Here is a 26,476-nt window from a genome sequence, read left to right on the forward strand (position 1 = left end):
CATTTCCCGATCCTGTGTATATTTCCTCTCCCTTGTAAAACTTGGCTGCAGGCTCTGTTGCCCTTTAACTCTTGCGCGTCCCATAGACAGGAAGGTAGAGCTGAGTCTGTCCTGCCCGTTGCTGTCGCTACAGCCGAATGAGACGTAAGCCTCTCTCTGGACACAGAGGAAAGTGTTCGAAAGATCCAGCAGGTTGGAAGGGAGCTGGGGATCGTTATAAAGTGTCCCATATTGCTTGTGGCACTGCCTCACAGGGGGTGTGAGGTGCTCAGTCACGGAGGCCAGATAAGTGTCTAGATAGAGGGCTGGGTCTGTCACATCTGAGACCAAGGGTTTGTCTGCCCTAGTCGGCAGAGCCCCCAAGTGTGGATGCAGCCTAGGCTGGCTGAAGGAGTTTTTCTGTCGGTGTAAGAAGCCCATCTCCCTGGACAAGGTTAACTACACTGACAGAGGCCCTCTTCTGTAGCATAGCTGTGTGTACACTGGGGTTTGTCTCCACCCTGACGGACGTAGTCATGCCGACAGACTTTTCAGTGTGGACCATGCCTCAGGCCAAGTCTGCACTAAAAAGTGAGGTCGACCCAGCGACATCACTGTGGAGGGTGAAAAATCCACAAGCGCTGAGAGACATCGTTAAGCCGAGCGAACCCCTGCAAAGCCTCCTGTTGACCTAGCTCCTGTCCCTCCGGTCGCTGTGGTGAGTGCTACAGCTGCAGTGTTTCTAGCGAAGGCATCGCTTGGGATTTGATACGAGACGCCTGTCCCCGAGCACCGGCTACGCTGGAAGGCATGTTTTTCTTTGGGTTTTGCCATGGCACTCAGGAGCCCCAGTCATGGCCCAGGCTCCCACTGCGCTAGGGGCTGTACAAACACCGAACAAACGCTCCCTGCCCGCAACGGGTATTGACCACAAGCTGAAGTTTATGGCTGTATGCAAATGAGCCTGTGGAATCATGTACATACAATGGTGCCTATGGAGCTGGAAAGAATTTGGTAGCCGGCCGTGTTGTGGTGGGGAGAGGATTTGGGGCTAGCTGCAAATTTGAGAAAATTTGCATGTCGGAGATATGCAAATAGGCATGCAAATTTTGATGCGCCACGAGGGCAGGTCTGTGCATGGCGGGGGTGATTGGAGAGCATAAGGCTCGGGGGCGGGGCTGGGTTCGCCAGTGGCGGATGGAACCCAGGGGCAGCGAGGGAGGCCCAGGAAACTACATCTCCCAGCAGCCCTAGCGCTGGCGGCGCCCAGGCCACTTCCGGGTTTCGGGTCGCTGGGGGAGAGGCAGGTCGCGGTGAGCAGCGACGGGCCGGGCCAGGGGGGCCGGACGGGGGGAGCGAGGGGGGAAGTGGGGTGGGCTGTGGGGGGGGACCGGGCTGTGGGGGGAGCGATGGGGGGGACCTGGCCTGGGGGGAGCGATGGGGGGAACCAGGCTGGGGGGGACCGGGCTGTGGGGGGAGCGATGGGGGGGACCGGGGTGGGCTGGGGGAAGCGATGGGGGGACCGGGCTGTGGGGGGAGTGATGGGGGGGACCGAGGTGGGCTGTGGGGGGAGCGATGGGGGGGGACCGGGCTGTGGGGGGAGCGATGGGGGGGGACCGAGGTGGGCTGTGGGGGGAGCGATGGGGGGGGACCGAGGTGGGCTGTGGGGGGAGCGATGGGGGGGGACCTGGCCTGGGGGGGAGTGATGGGGACACTGGGGTGGGCTGGGGGGAGCGATGGGGGGAACCAGGCTGGGGGGGACCTGGCCGGGGGGGGAGCGATGGGGGGGTACCGGGGTGGGCTGGGGGAACCAGGCTGGGGGGAACCAGGCCGGGGGGGAGCGATGGGGGGGGACCGGGCTGTGGGGGGAGCGATGGGGGGGGACCGGGGTGGGCTGGGGGAAGCGATGGGGGGAACCAGGCTGGGGGGGGACCGGGCTGTGGGGGGAGCGATGGGGAGGAGTGAGGGGGGGACCGGGGTGGTTTGGGGGGGACCTGGCTGGGGGGGGAGCGATGGGGGGACCAGGGTGGGGGGGACGGGCTGTGGGGGGAGCGATGGGAAGAACCAGGCTGGGGGGGATGGGCTGTGGGGGGACCAGGCTGGGGGGGGAGCGATGGGGGGGGGGACCGGGGTGGGCTGGGGGGAGCGATGGGGAGCCCAGGCTGACTGACTTGGATGCTGGGGACCCCTACCCAAAGGCCAGATCCCGATGCCCTCCCACCACCAAGCCATAGGGAGGGGAGGTGGGAAAGGCCCGCCAGGCCCCGTCTAGCCCACTCCGGCTGCTGCCGGCCAGTGGAGGGCTGTACGCAGGGTTGTCCGTGCAGCATCCCTGCACCGAGCCGCTTATCTCCCTCTGCCTGAACCAGGGAGCCCTGTGCTGCATCCAAGCTGGAGTCGCCTGTGGAGCGCAGCACCCTGATGGACACCTCGGAGCCCGGGAGCGCTGCCGAGGAGGAGGAGGAGAAGGCGACGGAGCAGAGGCCCAGAACCCGCTCCAACCCGGAGGGGGCCGAGGACCGAGCCTTGAGCGCGCAGGCCAGCGTGGGGAACCGCAGCGAGGGAGAAGGAGAGGCGGCCAGTGCCGATGACAGCCCACAGAGCGCTGCCACGCCCAACGGCAAAGACTGGCAGGTCCCGGCCCAGCCCACGGAGTTCCAGGTCAAGACACCCAGGGTGAACTGCCCTGAGAAAGTGGTGAGTGCCAGAGTCCCGCTCCTGGCCCGCCACCTGTTGGGTGGATCTCCTGCATTCTCTGCCAAGGCCCTTCTGGTTGGGGAGAGTCCGCGCCCAGGTCGCTGAGCCGAATGGACCCGATGTAACCCTGCACCCTTCTTTTGGCCATGTGTGTGTTTAAACGTTGCCCCTCAGCCGGGCACTGGGGGCTAGTGGTCAATGTAAAGCCGAAGCTCCCGGTGTGATGGGCTCATGAAAGATGTGAGATGCTAACGCTGCTGTTTTCTTTAATGCAGATCATCTGCTTAGACCTCTCTGAGGAAATGTCTCTGCCCAAACTAGAATCCTTTAACGGGTGAGCAGCTGCTGTCTATCGGTCAGTGTTTTGTGAATGCCGTTAATGCAGTCTAGCAGACAGGGCACTGGCCTGGGAGCCAGGAGATCTGAGTTCCGTTCCCACCTTAGCTACTGACTCCCTGGGCAAATTGCTTCCCTTCTCTGTGCCTCGGTTTCCCCACTTGTGAAATGGGGCTAATGGTGCTGACCCTCCTATTGTAAAGTACTTGGAGGTCTATGGATGACAAGGCCTCATGGGGATGGTGAGGAAAGACATGTGCGACGGCGGGGTCCAGGTGTCAGGCCGATGTTCAAAGCATCAGACAGTGCAGCCTGGAAAATAGGGAGGGAGTGATGTTCAGTGAGCCAGAGGGGAAAGGCAAAGAGGTTTGAGACTCAGTTCGGATCAGGGGGCTGGCACTCCCTCAACCTCCCCTTAAGGATGTAATGCATGGATGCTGGGAGAGGAGGGGGATGGGAAGGTGTTAGACAGCCGCTGACCTTGGCATGCTCTCTCGCTTGTTCTGTAGATCCAAAACCAATGCCCTGAACATCTCCCAGAAGATGATTGAGATGTTTGTGAGGACAAAGCACAAAATCGACAAATGCCATGAGTTCGCTCTGGTGGTGGTGAACAATGATGCCACCTGGGTGAGTGAGACCCCCGCAGGCCTGGCACTTTCCTTTTGGATACCGAGGAGCAGCCAGGCTGCAGCTGTCCAAGCAGCTATCTAGTCGGGTTTTCTACTTCTGATGTAGGTGTTTGTGGTACCCCAGTCCTAGCAGTGAGGTCTTCTGGGAAAAACAGGAGGCAAGCCCCAAATTCTAACTTGTAGAAGAAGTAGAAAAAATTGAAAAGTGATCTCAAAACCCCCTGGCAGGCCTCCTTTATCCATCACAGAAAATACTCGGGGGCAAGCCTTGGGTGTCATCTTTCAGATCACCTTTAATAGCCTCTCTCACAACAGGACCTAGGGAACCCTTTGTGAAACTGGGGATCCCGGTGTGCTAAGCACTGCACAGATACATTTCTCCTCACACCACCATCCTGGTGTGATTCCAGAGGGAGTCTCTGTCAGTTTCCTTTAACATCTCCTGTCTTGTCTCTTAGCTCTCCGGTTTCACCTCTGACCCCAGAGAAGTGTGCAGCTGTTTGTATGACCTGGAAACCGTGGTCTGCAAGTCGTTCAGTATCCTTTGATGGGGGGTGGGGATTGGGGTCTGTGCTGTAGGTGGATGGGACTGAGATCCTTCTTGCCTTCCAATCCCACAGCGCCGCTAGTCGCCCGTGAACACAGTGACATTGGTCTTCAAAACAGGGCTTGTGAGCCCTGTAGCCGCGGAGTCTTTTGACAATGTGCACATGCAGATTCTCCCCTTCTCAGCCCCCTGACTGTCTAGAAACCTTAGAGCCCAACTCAGGCCTGACGTCAGGAACTTCCCAGATCCTGAGAGAGTGAATCCTATTCTGGGAACAAAGGACTGTGTTGTAACGGATATATTTCATAAAGTGTGTATCTGATCTGGGGGATCCTTTGATATTTCTGAGTTGCAGCCATGTTAGTCTGTATCAGCAAAAAGAACGAGGAGTACTTGTGGCACCTTAGAGACTAACAAATTTATTTGGGCATATGAAACGGGTTTTAGCCCACGAAAGTTTATGCCCAAATATATTTGATATTTCTGTTATCTGCTGTTTTGCCAGAAGATGGCAGCAGGTCCCAGTGTAAGTGAGTGCTGCCTGTAGGGAACAAATGCAGAGAGATCACAGACATCTCTCCTGGTGTGGTGTCTCAGCTGAGTTTGGCTGGCATTTTCCTAGAGCAGGGGACTGCAGAGTCAGTGCTGATGCACCAGCTAGGAAGGATGATGCAGTGGTTAGGGGCACTGTCCTGGGTCTCTGAAGACCTGGGCTCAGTTCTCTGCTCTGCCATAGACACACTGGCAAATCACTCCTTTCCGTGCCTCGATTCCCCACCTGTCCCATGGGACTAGTAGCCCTGCCCTGGGAGGATAAATACATTAAAGGTTATGAGATGCTCACCTACTATGGTAGCACGTCGCCTAGGATAGATGGAAAACTTAGCATTTTATTTGGGTATAGTCTGCGTGCCCTCCTAAATACGTGTAGATGTTCCAACCTGTCCCCACACCCTCTAGTGTGTGACCGATCAGAAATGTATGATTGCTTATCACTTACAGTAGCTCCCAGAGGTCCCCCCAGCTCGGGCCCCATGGTGCTAGGTGTTACGCAAACCAAGTGCCATGCCAAGTGACCCCCAACAAGCTCACCAGCTAAAAACACCTAATAGCATCTGGAAGGGCCATGTGTGTGTAAGGACCAGTCCTTATCTCTCGGACCTTAGATCTCGAAGGCCTCTTCAATCTCATGTAAGTTTGCTGCTCCATGGAAGGCAGAAATTGCAAATTTTGCTTTTATAGTTGCATTGCCCCTTTGGTCTGAGCGGTTTAGCCAATGTCCAGGGCCTTGTTTCCATTAGGATGAGAAATCAGTTATACGAATCAGGTCTCGTTCTTGGTGTATTCTTGCTGAAGGAACAAAATATGGACACCATGTAGAATCAAGCACGTGGGTTTATTACGCACGGTGTTGGCGGAGTGTCACCTTGCTTATTAGGCTCAGAGACACTGCCAAACAATTGAGTACAATGGATTATATGGATTTTCCATGGGCGGAGGGAAATGATGGGGTAGGCAGTCCCAAACCGCTGGATAGGTCTAGCAGCAAGACAAGATAAGCACAGTAGCCAATGGTCAAAAGGTTACATAATGTCTCCGCCCATGGTTTCAGGTTAACACATGACACTTAATTAGTACACAGGTGTTTTCCTTTAAACAATATATAGAGTGTGTTAGTATAAAATATATATGTTGAATTCTGATTTGGGATCCATAGGAATGAAGTCGCTCCCCTGATTGTCCAACAGGTACACACCTAGGACAAGCAACAGGACAAATGAAAAGTATATAGCAATAAAGACTGTCTTTTAGTTGTTCATTTGTGTTTCTAAGGCAGGCACTGGCAATGGCTTGGAGGAGAGGTGCACATCTGTGAGAGGGAGGATATCATATCTCATACTGATATGTTTGAACCTCTTCCATAAACTCAAGGCTGGTGTGTAGGAAGGCACCTCTTCTACAGAAGAAACAGGGCCCCTTTCATTCCTTTGGTCTGTTTGCAACTTTGAGATAAAGCCCTCAATTATAATTTCCACCTGGCTTCTTGCTGACCAAGCTTATCTGAGCAAAAAGCAAGGTTGTCCTTTGTTCGTTCTGCTTCTTCGCTAATATTGTTCACTCTTTGCTAGGCCTCTGTCTTCTTGACCAAACTCTGGATTTTGGGCCTGTAAAAAGAGGTGACACAGTCTATATATCAGGTTGTAACAAACAGCATCTGGATTTTAGCCCTTCACTTGCTTATTTAAAAAAAAAAAAAGTCCTGTTTCCCTGAACACAGTAGAAACAAACAGCAGCAGGGAGCTTCTTTGCTGAGAGATCCCCGGGTCTGCCACTCCAGCGAGCTCTGTGCCTAGGAAACTCTTTCTGCTTCCTGTCAGGGTCCTGCTCAGAATTCCTCCTGCTGGGCTTCTCCAAAACACACAGGCTGCAACTGATGTCCTAGCCCTTGTATCTGCAACCAGGGAAACCCCTCAGACCATGCAGCTTAGCTCTGATCTTATGCCCCATTATCTGCAGCTGTTTTTATTGCATGTTGTTTCCTCTTTCTGTAGAACCTGAAAGCAGGCGCTTGGCCCATTGGCTTTAACAGAGTCTATGGTTATCTTTGGAGCCAAGATTCACCTGCTGGTAGCCATTGGCCCCTTCCAGCATAACTGTAGCTGTGTATGTGCTTATTTAGAAACCCAACCCAGCGGCTTCACAAGTGTATGTGGTGGTATTTCTGAACCGCGTTCTTTCTCTTTAACGGCACAGACAGCAAAAGATCGAGCTGCCGGTGACGGAAAACATCCAGACAATCCCGCCTCCCTATGTGGTCAGGACCATCCTGGTGTTTAGCCGGCCAGCCTGTCAGCCTCAGTTCTCCATGACAGAGCAGATGAAGGTAGGTGTTTCCTGGTTTTCCTGCTTATTGGGCTGTCCTTGATGCTGCACTCCATGTCGTCCCAGACAGAAAGCAGCATTCCAGTGCTGCCAGATTACTGTCCAGTGGTGGCTGGCTGTCAGAGGTGCTGGGCACTTTCATTGGAATCAAGAACCTTTGTGAATCAGCCATAAACTCCTGCAGTTTTAAAGATCCAATGGTGCCTGCTGGGATCTGACCCCAAAGCCAAGTCTTCTCACATGCTTGCTATGGGAGGGGCTGGATGGCTCAGGCCAGATAACAGGGAGTAGTTTGCATCCAGCCCAGGTCAGCAGCGATGGCCATAATGATGGCCTGTTTGGAATGAGCTTAATCTCGGCTTGGTTCCCAGCCGACTGGCAATCATGGCACAAAAGCGACCGCTGCAGCCAGCATGAATCGGCCACGGAACCAAAGATTTAAGTGGACCAGAGACACCAATCTTGTCCTGAGAGATGAAGGGGTCCCATCGGGGGGTGGCGGGGGGTGTGTGAGGTAAAGTCCAGGTGCACTGCTCCTTGCTATACCCAAGGATCTCAAGCGCCGCATAGCTCAGGTTGGCACCTTTCAACCTTTCCCCCGGCCGTTTACCCTGGGATTCTGCTTTGCCATGGAGCCTGCTAATCAGACTCTACAGTAAGAAGGAATGTTGTTTTTTTTTCCCCTCTTCTCTACAGAAAATGCTTCAGTGCCCTTATTTCTTTTTTGACGTGGTTTATATCCACAATGGTGCTGAGGAGAAAGAAGACGAGACAAGCTGGAAGGTGAGAGCCCTGTGGGATCCGTAGTGTGATCCACCCTCTCTTGTCTGAATCCTCCCCAATCCATCACACATTGCTTCGGGCACGGAGGAGGCTCTGGCATCCCTGTCTGTCCTGGGCTGTTTCTTGAACGTCCTCTCAGTGGTTAAGATCCATCGATATTTTTTTTTCCCTCCCTGAGTGCTGGTTGATGGAGACATTCTTTCAGTCGGTACCTTTTGCATGTTCCTCCAGCTGTCCAGTGGCGACGCCTGCCATGGCAGACACGCTGGCTCCATTCTTAGCCTGTGGCCCAGAGATTGCCATCTTCCTTTTCTGGGGAACGTTCGAGGTAAAAGCTTAGGACATCAACTGAGGACAGAGCCAGTATTTGGGGGTGTCTCCGTGTGTGTCTCCTGGACCCACTCTCTATTTTAATAATCTCTAGGACTAGGACTGCAACAGCTGAACAGTGTCTCGAGTCCAATGCTTATTATTAACATCTCAACTCCTGCCGTGGCCCTGGGTATTACAATGGTCTAGGCCTGTACACTGTTGCATATTTGTACTGTAATATCTAGGCCCAACGGGGTTACACGTCCAGTTTAAACCTTTGTGCTGACTCTGATATTGACCTGTGGGATTGGTATTTCACTGGTAAATGGTCAGTTCAAACCCAGCCTCGGTTAGTACCATTCTTATTGAGCAAGTGTTGGCATCCCAGTAGGCATGCTCGTGATCAGAGTGTACGTTTCTAGTGCTGTCTACCTGAGGATCACATCCGGGTGCTAATGAGTTAATGCTAATGAATTAAACCCCATGGCATCCCAGAGGTCAGACAGCATTATCACCAATTTAACTGATAAGGCAACTGAGGCCTGGCCCAGAGTGACTTGCTTAGAGTCCCAGAGTGGGTCAGTGGCAGAGCTGGGAATAAAACCCAGGTCTCCTGACCCCAGCAGTGTGCTTTGGCCGGCCCTTGTCTCATACTCAATGCCTGATTGTAACTGAGCTGCTCTGTCCCTTTCCAGGAGATGTACACTTTTTTCAGCAACCTGGACACCAAAGGCACCAATTACAAATATGAAGTGTCTGTGACAGGCCCCGCCGTGGAGTTGCACAACTGCATGGCTAAGCTCCTAGCCCATCCCCTCCAGAGGCCCTTCCAGACCCATGCCTCCTACAGCCTGCTCGAGGAAGAAGAGCCAGCAGAAATTGAAGCCACGGTGTAATAAATGATCCTTCAAGTGCCCAGTTCTATCTACCAGTGTCGCAAAATTCAGGAGGCCACTTCTCGCTGCAAGGTGTCCTGTGCCCAGGGTACTGTTGAGCCAAAAGTCTGGAAACAGTTTTTTTTAGTTTAACTGCCCATAGAATTGCCGTCTCTGTCAGACAGATCTCTAGGAAAAGTGTTCATCAAACCAACTCTCTTCATAAAGCTGCCAGTATGAATTGCCTTTAATATTTCGTTGTTGCCAGTTAAAAGGTCGGATCTTTGCATCACAAGATAAAGCTCGTAACAACGGCTTTAACTGGCTGGGCGATTTTCTGCCTCTCTGTGCGTCCAAGGGTTTCACTGGCCAGACGTGTTTCGTTTTAAATAGCTGCAAGGAACACCCATGGGATTTTCCGTTACAGGTGTGCGTTTGCTGGGTTGGCAAGCTCCCGCCTATGTTAACTTCCACACCTCGGTGCAGCCTGGGCTTTTGATTGGCCGCCCCCACCGGGACTAAGGGCCATGCTGGGTGTTTTATTGGGCACCCTAAGGGGTCGGCCGGTCTGGTGAAATGATGGTTTAAAGAAAAAGCTTTGCAACAATCTACCTTGAAGCCCAAGCCGGTGAATAAAAGGTTGAAAGGAAACTTTCAGCAAAAGGGTTTCTGGCTCCTTGTCTTGTTTTAAGCCCGGGTCCCTCCCTTGCTGCAGCCCCTGGGGCGATCACGGCTCTTGCCCTTCACTCAGCGGCTTCCCCCGGACATCCCCGCCTGCCCTTCGCACGCGGCCGGAGGTGGGGCTGCAAAGGCCGCGCTGTCGCCCATTGGCTGGGAGGGAGAAGCGGCGGCGGCCAATGAGGAGCGGGCGCGCAGGCGCAGTCGGGCGGGAGGGAGGTTCGAAGTGGCCGGACGGGCGCTGCCCGGGGCTGAGGCGAGATGGCGCCGCCGTGAGCGGGACCCCCCCGGGGACGGCTCCGGACCCTGCCCGCGGGCGGAGGAGCGGCGGCCCCGCCTTCCGCGAGATGGGCGGGGGGCGGCCCGGTGTGCGCATGCGCTGAGGGGAGCGGGTCCCCCCTCCCCGCCCGGAGCCGGCATGAGCCGCGCGGGGCCCGCGGCCCTGGCCGCCCGGCTGTGCGAGGCGCTGCACGGCGAGGAGGCCCCGTAAGCGGGGGAGGGGCGCGCTGCTCGGGGGCAGGTTGCTGTGTGGGGGGAGGGCTTCGTCCGTAGGTAGCAGTGGGGGTGTCACTGCATGCACTGCACTGGGGGGTAATCTATAGGTAGCAGTGGGGGTGTCGCTGCATGCACTGCACTGGGGGGTTAATCTTTCGGTAGCAGTGGGGGTATCACTGCACACTGCATTGAGAAGGGGTCAGCAGGCAGGTTCAGTGTGCAGTGGGGGTTGCTTCACTTAGGGGGAAGGCACCTTGCTGCTATGGGGCTACCAGGGACACACTGCACTGGTGACAGGAGGTAGCTCGCTGTGCACCAAGGGGCTTGCTACACTGGAGAAACAGGTGCTCACCATGCACATTGCATTGCTGGGGGACTCTCCCCAGTGGGGGGGGGAAGGGGAAGGGATGTGCAGCACTGGAGAGGGGAGGACTCCCTGTACTAACTAGCTAGCAACTTTGTCCCCTGCCACTGATTCTATGGCTGTTACTCCCTGGTTTCCACTCAGCCCCCATGGAGGGCAGCGCCAAAGCATACAGGCCTATGGTGCTTGTGTGGGTGTGCGTCTGCAGGCTGCCGTGCCCACCCTGCTGTCACAAAGCAGCACTAATCAAACATAGGGCGGAGCAGTAGCCAGGCATTAAGGATTCTTCACTGCTTGGTGGCTCACTTCTTGTCCAATTGCCTGAGCTTGTGTCATCTGGGTAGACTAACCTTTTCGGGCAGAGCCTGTGTCTTTGTATGTCTCCAAGTACCTAAGATGCTTCTGAGGGTACATAAATAAGCAATAGTAACCTTGCACTCATTGCAGCTCTGAGCCTGCCTGCTGGTATGAGCCAAAGCATACAATAGCGTGTAGCCCTATGCCATTTATGCAGTACTTTGCTTGAACATGTGCAATAATATTTGATACCTTTTTGCAAATTGTACCTCATAGTCATTGCAATTCCAATGTCAAGCAATTCACTATACTTGTATTATGCTTTCCAAGAAAGTAACTGGTTTTATCTTTGCTGGTTGTATAATGGTAATTCATGGTTATTTCGCACCTTGGTGTGTTTAAGAGGTGGTGATAATGCTTTTCATCAGTAGATCACAAAGCAGATTTGTATCATTATTCCCATTTTATAGATGAAGAAACTGAGGCACAGAGAGGGGAAGTTGTTCCTGCCTAGGGGGATTCTCTCTCTGAAGTGTGGGTAGAAAAAGGCTGCTCTGATGATTGTATGGTAGAAATGAGAGGATTCAAACGCCCCTATATCTTGCTGAAAACAACGAGCTATCTAATCTCAGAACGCAAGGGATATGTCTGGACTTGTTAGTATAAGCCTGAGGTTTAAGTCTGACTATAACAAGGGGCGGAGCCATTGCCTTCTCACTGAAAATAGGGCCTCCGGTTAAACAAGTAATCAGGAGAAACAGGAAGCATAAGTCTACAATGCATGGGAAAGCTATCCGAAGGGGGGAGCACCCCACCAGGTGCTGCCTCCGGAAAGCCAGCAGCCAGAGGCAACAGGAAGCTTGTGATGAGTGAAGGCTACTGATAAAGTAGTAGGTGCTCCTTGTGTGCATTGTTTTGAGGGCCAGAAGTTTGTTGCAAAACTTGTAGCAATCTTGAATCACTTGTGAATTACAAGTATATTTCCCCCCACCCAATGAAGAGTGAGAAGAGAAAGTGCGTCTGCAGGCGTTTTAGTGACAAACACATTATTGTTATGAACTGCTGCCAAAACCTTCCTCTTCAGAAAGTGCATTTTACTGTAAGAATGACACCACTTTCTACCCCTCTCCCCAAGAAAAAAACAATCCAAGGGAGAAAAACCTGACCCAAATCAATTTAAGAAAAACAAACAAGTAAATTTAATAAAATTTAAAGTGTGCATAATGCAGCCTCATGCAGACTTCATCTTGAAATGGGAGACATGCATGAGATTCAATGAAGGCCAGTAGGGACTCTGCAATTGCTATAGATTTTATGTGGCAGGTGCTCAGATACCATGGCTAAGGGCAGCAACATAAAACCCTGAAATAGATTTAAAAAAGGAAAAGATTGTTACAAAAAATGTCATTTGTTAGTGGATTATATCTGCTAGGGAACACCAGTCCCTAACCAGCACATGTCTGGAGATTTTGGGGGACAAGGAGAGATTCTTGCCAGCAGTGTAACCTCAGTTGAAAGATGCATCTTTAGACATTGAAATTATGTATCTTCCGGCACACCCACTCGCATTAGATGATAGACTTCTAATAAATGACAGGTCTATAGTACTGTTATCTGATACTCACATAGTGGAATGACTGTTGTAGAAACTTTAAACAGACATTGTCCCTGCCCCGAAGATCTTAGTCTCATGTTGAATGGTCCCTGTCTAGTCATGCTCTGTGACCTTCCCATGTGGGCAGCGTGTAATTGGTGCCCTGTTGTACATCTGAAGGGATGTGGAAGCACTGCTGAAGCAGGGTGCGGATCCTAACCTGGTTCTGCCAGAAGGAATTGCAGCGATCCATCTGGCTGCTGGCAGAGAAAGGGAAAGTGGGGTTCGTTGTCTGAAGCTGATTCTCCAGTATGGCGGCAACCCAAATGCCAGGTAATCTGGGGAAGCTTTTTTATTTGGGGAGAAGGGGGGCGGTTTTTAGTTAGCTGATGAAGCCCATTTAATACTTTGTGCACTTCAGACGTTAATGAATTAATCCTTCTCCCTTTCCACTGCAAAGCAACGTCTTTGTTGTTCAGATAGAAAAACTGAGAGGTGAAGTAACTCACCCAAGGTCACACACTAAGCTATTGGCAAAGCTGGGGATAGCTGGGGAGTCCTGCCCCCTAGTCTTGTGCCCTAGTCATTGGGAAATCTACCCCAAACTTGTGATCCTGGATTAGTTAACATCTGTCTTTCCTTATGTACACCTAAAAATAACTTTGAAGCACAAAATGAAAGACTTTCTGTTTGGTGGATTATCACAATGTGCTGGTGGACGGGAGATTCTTGCTCAAGGTTCTATCTGAGAGCGTTGAAACTGACAGACTGGACACAGATGTGTTCAATGTGAATTGTGTGGCTTTATTTCTCACCTGCTGAAAAGGCAGGGCAATCAGGGAGGTACGTAGTCTGTGCTCCAGCCCAGTGTGAAAAATGTGTGAGATCCGGGTATGCTGGGTCCTGTTGAATCACATTTGAACTGAAAGATGCTGGAATGACTTTTTGCCTCTCTTTTTTGCACAGCTAAAAAGATGAGATGCATGTGAAGTTTGATCAGAGAAGAATAGATGTAAACTGTAAACTTGTGAGAAGTGTTACTGTTGAAGATGGTCCCATTTCAACCAGGGCGTTGTGAGCCAGTGTTCAGAACTGCATTCAGTATGATAACGTGTCTCAGGGATTTGCCCTCCACAGAATTGCTGTTTAAACCACCCTCTGAAATTTTAAACGTTTGTCACTCTTTTAGCAGTTGCATATGCAAAGACAGACAAAATATGGAACACTGATCTCTTATAAAACAATAATAAACTTCCCCTGAATTATGTGTTTCTTAGAAAGCTTGCAATAATACAAACTGCCACAAACCTTGTTATGGTCTATATCATGACAGGTTGTACAAGGAGTGTATGTAACAGTTTTGCAAGATGGAGTCAGCAGTAACAAGTGCCAGGTTCAATATCCCAGGGCCCCTCTTAACAATATAACACAGACCCAGCTTGAGCACCCACCCAGTAATCAGTTTTGGTTGGTGTTGGGTTACAAATCATTTGGCAATATAGCTCTGTCTGCTGGATACCTAGGCTGAGTAGGTGTGTTCATGTAAATACCATCTGGTCCTGAAGCCTTTTCCCCCCAGCTCATCACTAGCTGTCAGTGGAGAGCTCATTCAGACCTTACGTATAAAAAGAAAAACATTTGTGTGTCTTATCATGTTGATATACCAATATTTAGAGTGGTTGCAGTCCATCCCTCCACTAGACTCAATCATACATTTGACAAGACAATACTAAATGAAATGTGTTTCTTCCTTTGTCAAATAAGGTTGGAAGTAGTTGCAAAATGTTATGTACCAAAATATACACCAATCAGTGGGTATTACTCACTATACTGTATCATAACCTCCTGTTTCCTTTGTTGCGTTTTAATAGACACACACTGGCATTTAAAGAATTATTTTCTTAAGGCACATAAAGGTATTGGAATGTAAACCTGGGGCCCTGTGTATTTCAGGTCAGTAGAGGAACTCACGCCATTGCATGTGGCAGCTTCTTGGGGATGTTACAAATGCTTGAAGCTCCTACTGAGGAATGGAGGGGACCCAAATCTCGAAGACCAGGTTCGTATAATTATAATTTCAGTGTTGTCATCTTCTCCAGGCTCTTGCTAACTAACTTAGGGACAGGCATTTCTCAGGGCTGTGATGGCTTCTCTCATCATTTTATCTAGTCTTCTAAACCGGATCTTTCTAACTGATACACTCTAGCTCAACTTGTGGGCTTGATGCAAGTCTTGCTGGGTGATGTTCTGTGGCCTGGGTTATGCCAGAGGTCAGACTAGATAATCATAGTGGTGCCTTCTGGCCTTCAGATCTATGAATCTATAACCAGTGAGGGACCCTGAATGGAAAACCATGTCTCCTTATAGTCCTGAGCAGAGATTACTGCCTGGGTCGAACTGACTGGTGATTTTATGATGTGGGTGAATGTCTTTTAGGGATTAGAGGCCACCAGATTTGTTCCATTTGTCACTTTGAGCAAGAGCGGAAACATTAATGTATTAAACTGTCCGTGGCCCTGAGCACTTGTCATTAAAGCTTATTATTTAACTGCCAGTTCTGTTCAAGGCAGAAATAAAAGCATGGTCCCTGCCCTGAGGAGCTGACATCTCATGGCTGTGTTGCAACAGGAAGATCCACCTATATTCATTCACCCCATGGTGAGCCTTTTGCTTCACCTGGGTACAGTATTCTTCTACACCCTGATTCCTGTTGCGTTGCTGTGCGCAGTTAAACAGCTGCCACGTTCCACCTCAGAGGTGGCTGCATTTCAGTAATGAATGAAGTGATTCCTCCATTAACAAAGTGCTTTGGTGTGATCAGCACTATTTAAATACAGCTTCTTCTTATTCCACTAGAACCCTTTACTGTTTAGCTTGAGACCCTTTGTCTCTGGAAACTACATACATCACCTGCATAACGGGCAATCTTCTTCCAGCCTAAGGTTGGCGAGCCTCCAGATGTGGCTTTCCAGCTGAGTAGCGCAGCATGGTCTCACCTTTACACTTGGGTAGTTCCCAGCAGAGTGTTTCCCCTTGAGAAGCAGAGCATGATCAGGTGGTATGTGTTTAATCCTTTTTTTTTTTTTTTTGGTGCCTTTGCTCTTCAGGATGGAAACAGAGCAATCGACTTAGCCTTGGAACAGGGAAACAAGATGTGTGTGCAAATCCTGCAGGGCTTCCAGCATGCCTGTCTCCCAGAGGAGGCCGATGGAGCAAACACGCACACATGTAAGTGCAGTAAGCGTTTCTGAATGAGTGCTGGGCTTGTGCTTCTGAACTGTGAATGCCCTCATTTGTAAGGGCTTCAGCTGCCTCGGGAGAATCACCTTCTCACGAGCTCTGTCTGGCCCCTGTTTGAAGCAGGAATTGACACTTAAATAAGTGCAAAATTGTATTTAAAAAACCCAACACTTAACACATTCCCTGCAATAAGTGCTGGAGAAAGGCTTTGGATTCTGGGCCGCTGTCTGTTTGCAGACGTCCTCCCACAAACCATCTGTCTCAGCCCTGACTTGGAGAGACCATCTCCGTGGCGCTGAGAGGGTACTGTAAGCCTCTGGCCCCTCAGTCTTTGGTCTCTCTACTGACCTAGCAAGGCACTGAACAACTAACAGATGAGGACTCTTGCTGTTCGTTGCCTGATATGACCTAGAAATGAAAGGCTCTGGATCCCTCTATCCCCTGACCCAATCCCACAAACTGCTGTCAAGCATTTTCACTTATCTGCAGTCTAGAAAAACCAAAGCAAACTGGATTAATGCTCCGTATTGCTGTGATGATAATAATACCCAGCTCATAGGTAACACTCTTCATCAGTCGATCTCAAAGTGCTTCACAAAGCAGAGCAGTAGTAGTGTCCCCATCTTACAGATGGGGAAACCGAGGCACATGGAAGAGAAGTGACTTGACCAAGGTCACCCAGCAGGCCAGTGACTGGGAATAGAAACCAGGTTTCCTAAGCCCTAGTCCTGTGCACTGTCCACTAGGCCACACTGCCTCCTTTTGAGTTGTACTGTGCTTTGATTTGATTTAAAAATGAAGCCTGACAGCATGCTGCGAGGTGCTCCCCACATTACACGCGAGTGAACTGAGACAGACAGGTGAGGTGACTCTCTCAAGGTCACACATGGAGTCAGTGGCAGAGCAAAGAATAGTTTCTAGGAGCGCTGGTGCCCGACTGTCTGCTTTGCCAACAAGGTGGTACTGCAGATGAACGGCTCTGTGTGTCTCGTTAGCATGGTTTGTAAGACGCAAACATACGTTGACGTTTGCTGTTTTAATACAATGAACACTGGTGTGTCGCTCTATCTTGTACAGTCTGCCATGAAGGCTTCAGAAGAACTGAGAGCTTCCTTTCCATTCTGACTGACGACTGCACAGAAACCGGTATCATCTCAAGTCTTTCTGAAGCGTGGGATGATCCTGCACCGCTTAGCAGCACCCAAAAGTGTCTGCCGGACAGGAGTCCCAGTAATGCAGGGCTGGGTGTCACCTTTAACAACGCGGCAGCTGCCGATGCAAGTGGCCGGCTGAGTTGTATCCCAGGGAATCTCCAGGACCATCCGTGCGGTTCAATGCCCCTGTCCACATTGGCCTTTTGTGCCTATTCACACCCGGGGCGTTCCCAAGGACCTTCCACTTTGTCTGACAATGATCCTAGCAGCCGTCCTGGCCTACCTCAGCCAGTACTGTCCAGCACTTGGCTTTCAGCCAGTAATGAGCCTCGAGAACTAACTTCAAGTCTGACTACAACACAGGGCCTTCCTGGGGATGAAGCTTCTGCTTCTCCTTCCTCAGAGACAGACAATGGTTTGACATCACCTGGCCGTGGCTATGAAGACACAACAGATGGTGGTCATGATCTGTCTTCCCAGCCAGTGCCTTGCCAGGATGAATCCATTTCAAAGGAGCCCATAATCTTCTCTCAACCACAGCGTTGCAGCATGAGCCATGCAGTGCGGGCACGGAGAAGTGTCAGTTTCTGTGAGTCCCCTAAAATTTTCCCCCTCCGTAACAATGGGAACTGGAAGGAAAGCCCTTCCGGGCCATGCTGCAACCCCAGAGCTAGTGATGCCAACGGGACTCTGGGCCTGTCCCAGCTCAGTGACTTCCTCGATCTCAAAATGTTAGGAAAGGTGAATGGCCAGGAAGGATTGGATGTCACATCCCCAGACCACGTGTACCTGTTCTGTCGGGCCAACTCCACAGCCATTTATGACTTGGAAAAGACAGTGATGGATCCAACGTTCCTGGCCAGAACACATGAAAATTCAGACTCTCCCTTCACCACTGGACAGGTGCCTAGCGGAGGCCCCGAGAGCAGCGGCAGCCAATATGGCAGCTGTGACAGCGACTCTTACGTTAGTGCCACAGATGCTTCTGACCACAGTGAGCTGAAGAAATGCTTGGAAGGGAAAGATACACAATGCTGCAGCTCTTCTCGGTGTGCCGGGGACGGAAGTGCTGATTCCAGCTACGCTGGCAGCAAAGATGGGAGTTCACGAGCGTGCTTAGGCAAACAGTTGATGGCCAGCACCGCAGGTCAGAACTGCGAGAAGCTGGTAGAAATGCCATCTGCAATGGAAGCAGTTATGCAGCACATGTCCCGCTCCGCATCACAGAACACAGAGATTGCAGGAGGAAGTGCTAATTCTGAAGCATCCCATATTAGCAGGGATGGTTCTGGTTTGACCTCCGCTGGGAAGCCAGCTTCAGAGCTGTGTACCTGCGGCACTGCACACGAATCTCTCAAAGACACGGGGATATCGAGCCCTTCCCAAGCGGTACAGGCTGAGTGTGTCCCTCACAAGCAGAATGACAGAGGCTCAAACATCTTGTCAACTCAGCAACCACATCAGTTGAGCCCGGCTGCTGTTGCGGTTGAGGAGGCTGGTCCTCGGGAAGCTGCCTCCGCTGTGAACTACAAGCAAATTATTGCAGACTGGGTACTGCAGGGTAAATTGAAGGGGATGCTGCTTTCCACAGAGAGCAGTCTCTCTGCAAGGACAGAACTGACCAGTAGCCAGTGGGTAGCAAGAAAAGCCGATATTCAGGAATGGGATCCCTCTGCAAATGGGTCTGACCCAGAGACGGCGGACACGGTGCTGCTAGGCGGGGCCACGAGTGGGACGCCGGACATGGGGACGCCAGGTGGGGCCGCAGGAGGGACGCCGGACACGGGGACGCCAGGCGGGGACATGGAAGACAATAGCAGAGAGGAAGAAATGAACGGCAACCCATTCAGAGGGAGATCGGTAAAGCCTCCCAGTCTGAGCAGTGAAGCTGACACCTTAGTGATCCAGCGCCTTGCCAGTCCCGCTGACAGTTCTGGAGAAGAGGAGCTCTCTTACTTGAGTGAGAAAGAGAAGATGTTTCCTACAAAGTCCTTCCACTCACCACTGCTTCCCTGCCACGTCACCCCCAGAACAAAGAGCCGCTTGACGTCCGCGGCGCGTGACAGCAACTCCTCCTCATCGCTCTTCGAGGAGACGCTGGAGATGCCAAGGCGGCCCAGGAGAATTAGGAGCCCCCAGGGGATGCCTTGGATGCCAGTTGGCCCTGCCCCCTATCTGGAAGGTAATACCGCAGGGGGGAGCTGGGTCGCTCCGGGGGGTGAAAATGCATCTTGTTGGGAAGCAGAAGAAACGAATGACCTGGATGATACTGAAATAATCGCAAAAGCCACTAGCCGCTCAGGGTCCTCTGCTGGTCATAGCAGCTACCCAGATGCCAGCCCCACGGTGCTGCTAGACTCTGATGGGGGCACCAATGAGCAGGCCTTGTCTGGTAACAAGGGTGAAGCCGAGCCAGGTGCTGCCTGCCACGCTGGCATCCCTCCCCACCTCCCAAGCTCCGATACAGACAACCCCCCATTAGACAGCATGTGGCTGACGGAGGATGGGGAGGGTGATTGCACAGACCCAACATGGCAGGTTGCTCTCACCAGGCCCCTTGGTGCAACAGCCTTCTCCCAGGCTGAGTCCGATGCTGTGAGTGAGGAATGTGGGAGAGTGTTGCTCAGTGCGTGCCTGCAAGAGGAGCGCCGTCAGCCTCAGCTGGATGCCAAGAGGCAGCCTGGTCCCTCCAGGGTTAGTTTCAGTCGGCTATCTTCCAGGAGGCCTTCTCGGGCAACGTCTGCCACCGACCACCTCTCAGGGAGGCTGAGCCCCGTGCTGGACTCATGCAGCCAGGACTTTCCCCTCTCACCCGGCGGCCGCCCTGTGAACCTCAGCACCTGTGAGCCAGTGGAATATCTCTACATGGACGAGGAGGAAGGGTACGCGCTAATCGAGCGTCACGTCCCGTGCACGGACGACGCGTCTGTCCTTGCAGACACTACGAGCTCCGATGACACTATCGTTTATGACTGGAGAGCCTACCAGAGCAAACTGGCGGAGCAGGAGAGCAAGGAGAACCAGCCACCGCAGTGCAAGGCACCCGTGGCAACCTCCAAGCTGCATCTCCTTTCCGACGAGGCCCTCATTAGGAAGCTGAGAAAGCTGGGCGCGAACCCAGGGCCCATTACGGGTCTAACGAGGAAGCTCTACGAGCAGCTGCTTGACAGACTGATGAAAGACCCGAACGCCCAGGCCAGGAAGAGGTCTGCAGGTAAGCAGTTTCGTTCAGGGAACAGGTGGGTGTGGAGCTTTGAGCTAAGCTGTTCTGTCAGAGGCCAAGTCAGCATGGGAAAGCTCGACCTGTTTAAACAGATTTAGTTAAACTCCTGCAGAGTCCTGCTCCAATTTAAACCAGGTACATTTGGTTTAGCTAAAGTGGATTAGGAACCTGAAATAAGCCCCTCGCCAACTGAAATCAGTGTCAACACAGCGATTTGCACTGGTTTTACTAAATCGGTTTAAACAAGTGCAGCTTTCCTGTGTGGACAAGGTCTGCAACATTAACATTATAACAGATTTTTCTGTTGCTGCTTTTCCAGTCCTGGGGCCTGCTCTTGTCTACACACAAACTTGCACTGGGTTAGTTAAACCAGTTCAGACCGCAGTGTGGACACTATAATCTTGGTTTAGCTTAAATCTGTTGCTAATAGAGCTAGGGCTTGTTTATGCTTGAAATGCTGCCGTGGAACAGCAGCTGCGTCACTGGAGCGCTTCCGTGTAGACGCGACCTGGGCTGACGGCGGGCATAGCTAATCCCCCTCCCTGCGAGGCAGTAGCTAGATCGATGGAAGAGTTCCTAGTCCTGTCTTCACGGGGGACGGGGCAGCTTAACTACATCACTCAGGGGGGTCGATTTTTCACACACACCCCCCCAAAGCAACATAGCTGGGTCAGCCAAACTTTTTAGTGTAGACCAGGTCTCAATCTGCTTGAACATGAAGTAAAGTCCCACATGGCCTTTGGCATCAGTTTGACAAAATTGGTTTAAACTCTCACCTCAGATTAAACCAGTGCAGCTCCTGTGTACAGAGGTTTCTTTAAAGGTGCATTTGAGTCCACATCACTGCAGACCCCAAAGAAAGCAACCACTTACATGACCCCTTTTCTCCCCTCTGCCATGCCAACCCCCTTGGTTTGTTCCACGAGCTCTCTTTCTGTTAAAAGCATCACTGCTAGAGGAATCATTCCTCGACAGCATCAGAAAGCACCTACTCCCCCTTCCAGGTGTCGTGTTGCGTTGCTCAGTTACCAAGTCTGGACTCCACTCTGTATTGGCTCTGAGGCACTAAACGCTACCAGTTCACTATAGTGACCTCTCCCAACAGCCCAGAGCACCTAGTCGGACATTCAGAGCCAGAGAATTAAGTGGCATTAATCCCAGTTGGGTCCGACTGCTGCTGAGGCAGTTTGGAATGGCCGGATTTCTTTCTAGCTTTGCACCCGCTGTGATGTGGTGATGTTCACTTAAAGGACTAGGAAAGGCTAGCTATCCGGAGGCCGAGAGGACGGTAATCGGTGTAAGGAAACACAAACCGATAGCCCAGATCCAGAGCGTACGTACCTGGTAACCTACAGCCCAAAGTGCCGCAGTCACTAGATTTCTGCTGTTGTGATGTCTCTTGGGAAGAGACGACAGCTGCGTGCTCTCTGGCATGTCCAAATTACTCCACGTTGCCTAGCCATCTCTGGCTCGCCTTGCCTTGTCTAATCTAGCTGTACGCTCTCTTTCTCCCCCTCCCGCCTTTCTGGGGGTGTGTGTGTGTGTGTGAAATGGGCTGCTTCTTGCACTGGCACAGGACTCAGCCCTGAGCTGGCCTCTGCGCTAGAGGCTTTTCAGATCCCCGACTGCAAGGACGACGACATGGCTCTCTCCAGACAGTTCGACAAGCCCGACAAGAACAGGAAGTGGAGGGAGGGCGTGCTGAAGTCCAGCTTTAACTATCTGCTGTTGGACCCCAGGTATGGCCTCTCTTCCCAGCTCTCTCCCTGCACCATGTCCACGCAGAGCGGCTTTTGCCATCTCTCTCTTAGGGGGTCTCTCTGAACTCTTCGCCCGTAGGGATGAGGTTTGCAGGTCCCCGCATCTGACCTGCCTTAAAACTGCCATCTCCTGGGGAAGGTCCACTAAGAGAACTTTCTCTTCTACCCTACTGCTCCATTGGCAGGAGTGCCTCTGCTGTCCTGTTCCTGCAGGACCTACGTGGGGCCAGGGGAGATGGTTTATGCCGTGTTTGTACCAGCAGGGAACTGATGCCCGCTGGCCAAGATTTTCCGAAGTGACTGGTGATTTTTGAGACCCCTTAAAAGAGCCTGAGCTAATAACAATACACAGAAACTAGCCGGGGCCCCAGAGGAGTCCTGCGGGGCAGCAGCCTGCTGAGAAGTAGCTCAGCCGGAGACTTGGGGCGTGTGTAAGGAACAGCAAATGAGACCAAACCCTTCTACGCTCAGCGTTGCCTCCTCTTGCAGGGTGACTCAGAACTTACCTTTCCGCTGCCAGCACCTGAGCCAGGCTGACTGCTTTAGGATTTTCGTCAGTGCCATCTTCTACGTGGGCAAAGGAAAACGCTCCCGACCCTACAGCCACCTCTACCAGTCCTTAACTCACTACAAGGGTGGAAAGAAGCAGGTAACTGGGCAGGGGAGTCATAAAACAAACGGCCACTAGGCGGCGATAGGCCCTAAACGAGACTTTTCTGCTCTGCCCGAGGTTTAAAACCCACATTTAACACAAGCGCTGTACAGATGAGATCAGCGTAAAGCTGGCACTCACTGATTTACGCAGGGCCAGCATCTGGCCCAAAGCTGTTTAGTCCCCTGTGGAAAGGGGTGTGGGGTGTGCATGCCTCAGGAGAGCCCTTTAACGTCAAGGTTTGCCACTTTGACTCCTGCACTGCCTGGTAGTGACAGGAAGCTGGTACCAGCTGATGGCTGGGTGCTGGGAGCCGGCCTGCTTTGTGGATGGAAAGGGCTTCGGGCCTAAGGGCTCTTACCTGGCACCATTCACACTTGTACCACTTGTCAATGAGGGCCTGGAGAGATGGCCGTCCCGTGGAGAATGACCAGGAACCTGTCAGGGGACAATGAGCTGGCTGCTCCAGATCTGGCCGAGAACCAGTTGGAAGAATAAAATTGCTTGGATTTAAATGTTTTTGGGAATGGCCCATGCCCAATGTGTCTAACGGGATAACTTGCCCCCCCCCAGTGGTTTTCAGCCTGTGGTCTGCAGATCCCTGGGGGTCCGCAGACTGTCTAAGATTTCCAAAGGGGGCTGCACCTCCATTTGAAATTTGTTTTAGGGGTCCGCAGATGAATGAAGTTTGAAAACCGCTGTGTTGGAAGGTTTGTAGTCACCACTGTGTCCCCCGCAGGCGTGCCCCAAAGTGCAGCACATCCTGGACATCTGGGCGGGCGGCCAGGGCGTGATCTCCGTGCACTGCTTCCAGAACGTCATCCCAGTGGAAGCTTACACGCGGGAGGCCTGCTTGGTGGATGCGATTGGTAAGGCAGTAGCAAGTAGCACAGTGGTTTTGTCCTAGGTTTACATGAGCTTCCTCCCCTCCCCAAAATCCTTTAAAGACACCCCCCATCTGGCCATTCCCTCCGTAGCCCCACGGTGATGTGGTTTAGAAGGGGAGGAGCTGGACTCTGAGCCCACGACTGGGAGCCCCAACTCTGAGGTTCCAATCCCAGCTCTGAAACTGAATCCCCCCCCGCTTGACCTTGGGGAAGTTTTCCCAGCTCCGTGCCTCAGTTTCCCCATCTGTAAAGGTGGAATGGCGATGACAACTTGCCTCCTAGTGGGGCAGGGAGGGTTGGCTTGTTTATAAAGCACTTTGAAGATGAAATATTTGTTCTTGGTTTCACGTGAACCTCAGTCTGCTCACCCTTCTGAGCTTCTAGCCATCCCATCCTCCTGAGGTCAAGGGGCTTGGAGCCTGGGGCAAATGTACACTGTTTTTTCGGGGGGGAGAAAGGATTTGCCTCTACTGTAAAGCAGGTTTAACCGTCTCTGCATCAGAGCCTGTCTGGCTCTCTCTGCAGCCAGGTTGCTGTTTCCTGTTTTCAGTCTCTCTCTGATTCAGTTGCAGTTGGGAGCTACGGGTAGGCAACGCCTCCTGCACTCTGCTGGAAAGATTTCCACGTGTGGGGGGCCTAGCTTGAACGCGCCCTGCCTGAATCGGGGGGGATGGGGGCTGTCACTGAGCTGAACTCACTCCTGACACGAGCAGCTGCGACTCTGTTGCGCTCCGTGGAAACGCACCTCCTTCAGCAGCCTTCCCGTGGGGCAGCCAGAGAGAAGTTTCACGTGGCTGGAACAGGACGGGGGTGATTCCGCTGGGGGATGGGGGGCGGGGGGAATCAAGCTGTGGGCTCCCCTGCTAGTGAAACCGTCTGACTCCCCCACCTCCTTACTGCAGAAGGCTTGAGTGAGCATGCTTCCCCTTCCCCTTCCAGGGTTAAAGATGCTCACCAATCAGAAGAAGGGGAATTACTACGGCGTGGTGGCAAGCTGGCCCATGAAGCGTCGCCGGTGCCTGGGGATTCACATGCTGCACAGGGCCATGCAGATCTTCCTGGCGGAAGGGGAACGGCAGCTGCGTCCCGCAGACATCCAGATTGGGCAGTGAGGATGCTCCTGGCTGGCAGCTGCAGCACCAATTGGATGACTGCGTATGGTGAGCCGGGGAGGTGTACGGCTCGCAGAGGGGCACTGGGATGACGGAGCTCTTAGCCAGACGGGGTCTTGGAGTCATTCACCACCGGCAGCAGGGCTGAAACTTGCTGCTCGAGAAAAGGGGAAATCCATGCTGCTGTGGAACTGATGCCTGCTCACCTCTCCCTAGAGAAGGGGGAGCGTTAAACTGCACTTGGCCAACTGGCCGTGGAAGGTGCCTCCTTCCTGCTGGGGAGGGATTTTTAATCACCGAAACGTGAATTAAATTTGTCTTTTATCTCTGCTGCTTTGAGGTTTAGCAGGAGCCTCGAGAAGTCAGGAATAAAGAACACCTGGGGGTTTTACAGTGTTTGTAGGAAGCAGAATCATTCTCTAGTGTCGTGTGCTGACCGGCATGTGAGGGGCAGGGGAGTTTTAAACATCGTATCTGTTAATGTCCGTTCATGTTCTTGATTCTGTCTGTGGAATTGCGCATGGAGAAAGAGCTGCGGGAGAGCAGGTGCTGGGGAGCACGACCTTTTACATACTGCTAGTTTTTGTGCTGCTTGAAGGTTTGTATTTTTTTAACTTTTTTATTATTCTTCCCTAAGTGTGTTTTTTTAAAAAATAAATCACTGTGGATGGCTCTTAACTCAGAAGTAGAAGCTTTTCAGCCTGTCTGTCTGCAGGGATCTGAGCTGGGTCTCGTCTCAGTCCATCCCCCAGCCTCTGTTCTGCTTTGTGAAGCAAACAGTGCAGGATCATTCCTCCTCCCCATCTCCACCCCGAAATAGGGAGAGGTGTTGGGCTTCCCTGTTCCTTCTCTCACACGTTTTAATCTCTCTGGTCCATTGTGCTGTACCAATCTTTAGGCTCAGAGCTGGTTTTCTCACACCCCTTTGAACCGATCGGGGCTGTTCTCAGTACCAGCTCCAACAGGCTCCTTGGAGAGCCATAAGGCTCCTGCCCGGCCTGTGAGACACCCTGCTCCCTTGCTCATGCTTTAAAACTCAGTGAGACTCTCCTTGTGACCAGCAGAGAGGTTAACGGCTCAGAGCAGCAGTGACGGAACTAGGGCCTATGTTTGAGCCCAGACCCTGCCCCAGGAGCCTGTCACTATCAATAAAGTCACATGTGCTGAGAATATCGTAGATGTTTACTGTACGAAATGGCACGCTCACAGGTTAGGGTTTCATTTTTAAATGGTGGATCACAGCACACAACTTTCCTTTTGTTTCCACACAAGCAGGGTCAGGTACAAGTGGCACAGACTCCAGAATTCATGGCAACAAACACTTAAAAGAACGTGTACCACAACAGGGCACAGTTACAGTCACCTCAACACAGCGACAAGGTCAACCCTGTGTTTCCAAGTACAAATTGGGAGGATGGGGGAAGCAGCTCTTGGGGCCCAACTGTAGGGAGGGACTGTTAATGGTCAAATCAAACAGCATGGCAGTCCAGTGCCAGCAGCAGGCTTCTGTCTGTGGGGCCACAGCCTGCCTGGGGCTGGTGGTTACAGACAGTTCTCTAAGAACCTCACCCTTGCCACTTAGCGGGAGAGAACCTAGCCAAAGCATTGGCCTCTTCTCCCGCCTCACTGGAGAATAGCTCCTGCCCTCCCACCCATCAGTGGGGCTAGTTGAACACACCCTGCTCTAAGGGCGAGGAGAAGGCTGGGATAGGGCTGCACCTCGTCACCCCACACCTTGGGCAGCCATTAACCCTTAGTGCTAAGGTGGTGCTGTTTGGAGTCGGTAGCATTTTACACCCACTGGTGTAAGGGACTGCATAGGGTGTGGGGTGAGGAGGAGTTGGGTCCAGTACCTCTTCCTTTGCCATGGTCAATAGCTGCCCACTGCTGCCACTGTTTTGGAACAGTCTGTCTGCTGCAGTAAGCAGAGATTTCTTTACGCTACAGTGACAGTGTTCTCTGGTGGCTGGCTGACC

The 26,476-nt window shown here is 52.2% G+C and overlaps 2 protein-coding genes across 3 annotated transcripts; both read left to right on the plus strand.

Moving 5' to 3' along the window:
• Positions 1–1,221: 1,221 nt before the first annotated feature.
• BABAM1 (BRISC and BRCA1 A complex member 1) lies at positions 1,222–9,311 on the plus strand. Of its 2 annotated transcripts, none has more exons than XM_074939785.1 (9): positions 1,222–1,292; positions 2,349–2,676; positions 2,952–3,010; positions 3,522–3,642; positions 4,103–4,181; positions 5,358–5,382; positions 6,946–7,075; positions 7,771–7,857; positions 8,865–9,311. In XM_074939785.1, the coding sequence occupies exons 2-9, from the start codon at positions 2,401–2,403 to the stop codon at positions 9,063–9,065; spliced, it is 978 nt and encodes a 325-aa protein (XP_074795886.1). In that variant the 5' UTR covers positions 1,222–1,292; positions 2,349–2,400; the 3' UTR covers positions 9,066–9,311. The 2 variants fall into 2 exon arrangements, with proteins under 2 accessions (XP_074795886.1, XP_074795887.1); XM_074939786.1 differs by having other exon boundaries at positions 1,266–1,286.
• A 786-nt stretch (positions 9,312–10,097) lies between these two features.
• ANKLE1 (ankyrin repeat and LEM domain containing 1) lies at positions 10,098–25,181 on the plus strand. The gene is made up of 9 exons (XM_074939622.1): positions 10,098–10,208; positions 12,653–12,805; positions 14,426–14,531; positions 15,580–15,700; positions 16,790–20,080; positions 21,666–21,828; positions 22,339–22,498; positions 23,241–23,370; positions 24,328–25,181. The coding sequence occupies exons 1-9, from the start codon at positions 10,141–10,143 to the stop codon at positions 24,498–24,500; spliced, it is 4,365 nt and encodes a 1,454-aa protein (XP_074795723.1). The 5' UTR covers positions 10,098–10,140; the 3' UTR covers positions 24,501–25,181.
• The last annotated feature ends 1,295 nt before the right edge of the window (positions 25,182–26,476 follow it).

This window comes from Natator depressus, chromosome 25 (genome assembly GCF_965152275.1).
Source record: "Natator depressus isolate rNatDep1 chromosome 25, rNatDep2.hap1, whole genome shotgun sequence".
In the NCBI taxonomy this organism is placed as follows: Eukaryota; Metazoa; Chordata; order Testudines; family Cheloniidae; genus Natator; species Natator depressus.

Bases quoted from the DNA above. Each gene is read 5' to 3' on its own strand.
- BABAM1 (XM_074939785.1), top strand. From the start codon at position 2,401: ATGGACACCTCGGAGCCCGGGAGCGCTGCCGAGGAGGAGGAGGAGAAG. The intron at 5,383-6,945 runs GTAAGTTTGCTG...TTAACGGCACAG, and splicing joins GAAGGCCTCTTCAATCTCAT to ACAGCAAAAGATCGAGCTGC. The intron at 7,858-8,864 runs GTGAGAGCCCTG...GTCCCTTTCCAG, and splicing joins AAGACGAGACAAGCTGGAAG to GAGATGTACACTTTTTTCAG.
- ANKLE1 (XM_074939622.1), top strand. From the start codon at position 10,141: ATGAGCCGCGCGGGGCCCGCGGCCCTGGCCGCCCGGCTGTGCGAGGCG. The intron at 12,806-14,425 runs GTAATCTGGGGA...TGTGTATTTCAG, and splicing joins GGCGGCAACCCAAATGCCAG to GTCAGTAGAGGAACTCACGC. The intron at 21,829-22,338 runs GTATGGCCTCTC...CTCCTCTTGCAG, and splicing joins TATCTGCTGTTGGACCCCAG to GGTGACTCAGAACTTACCTT.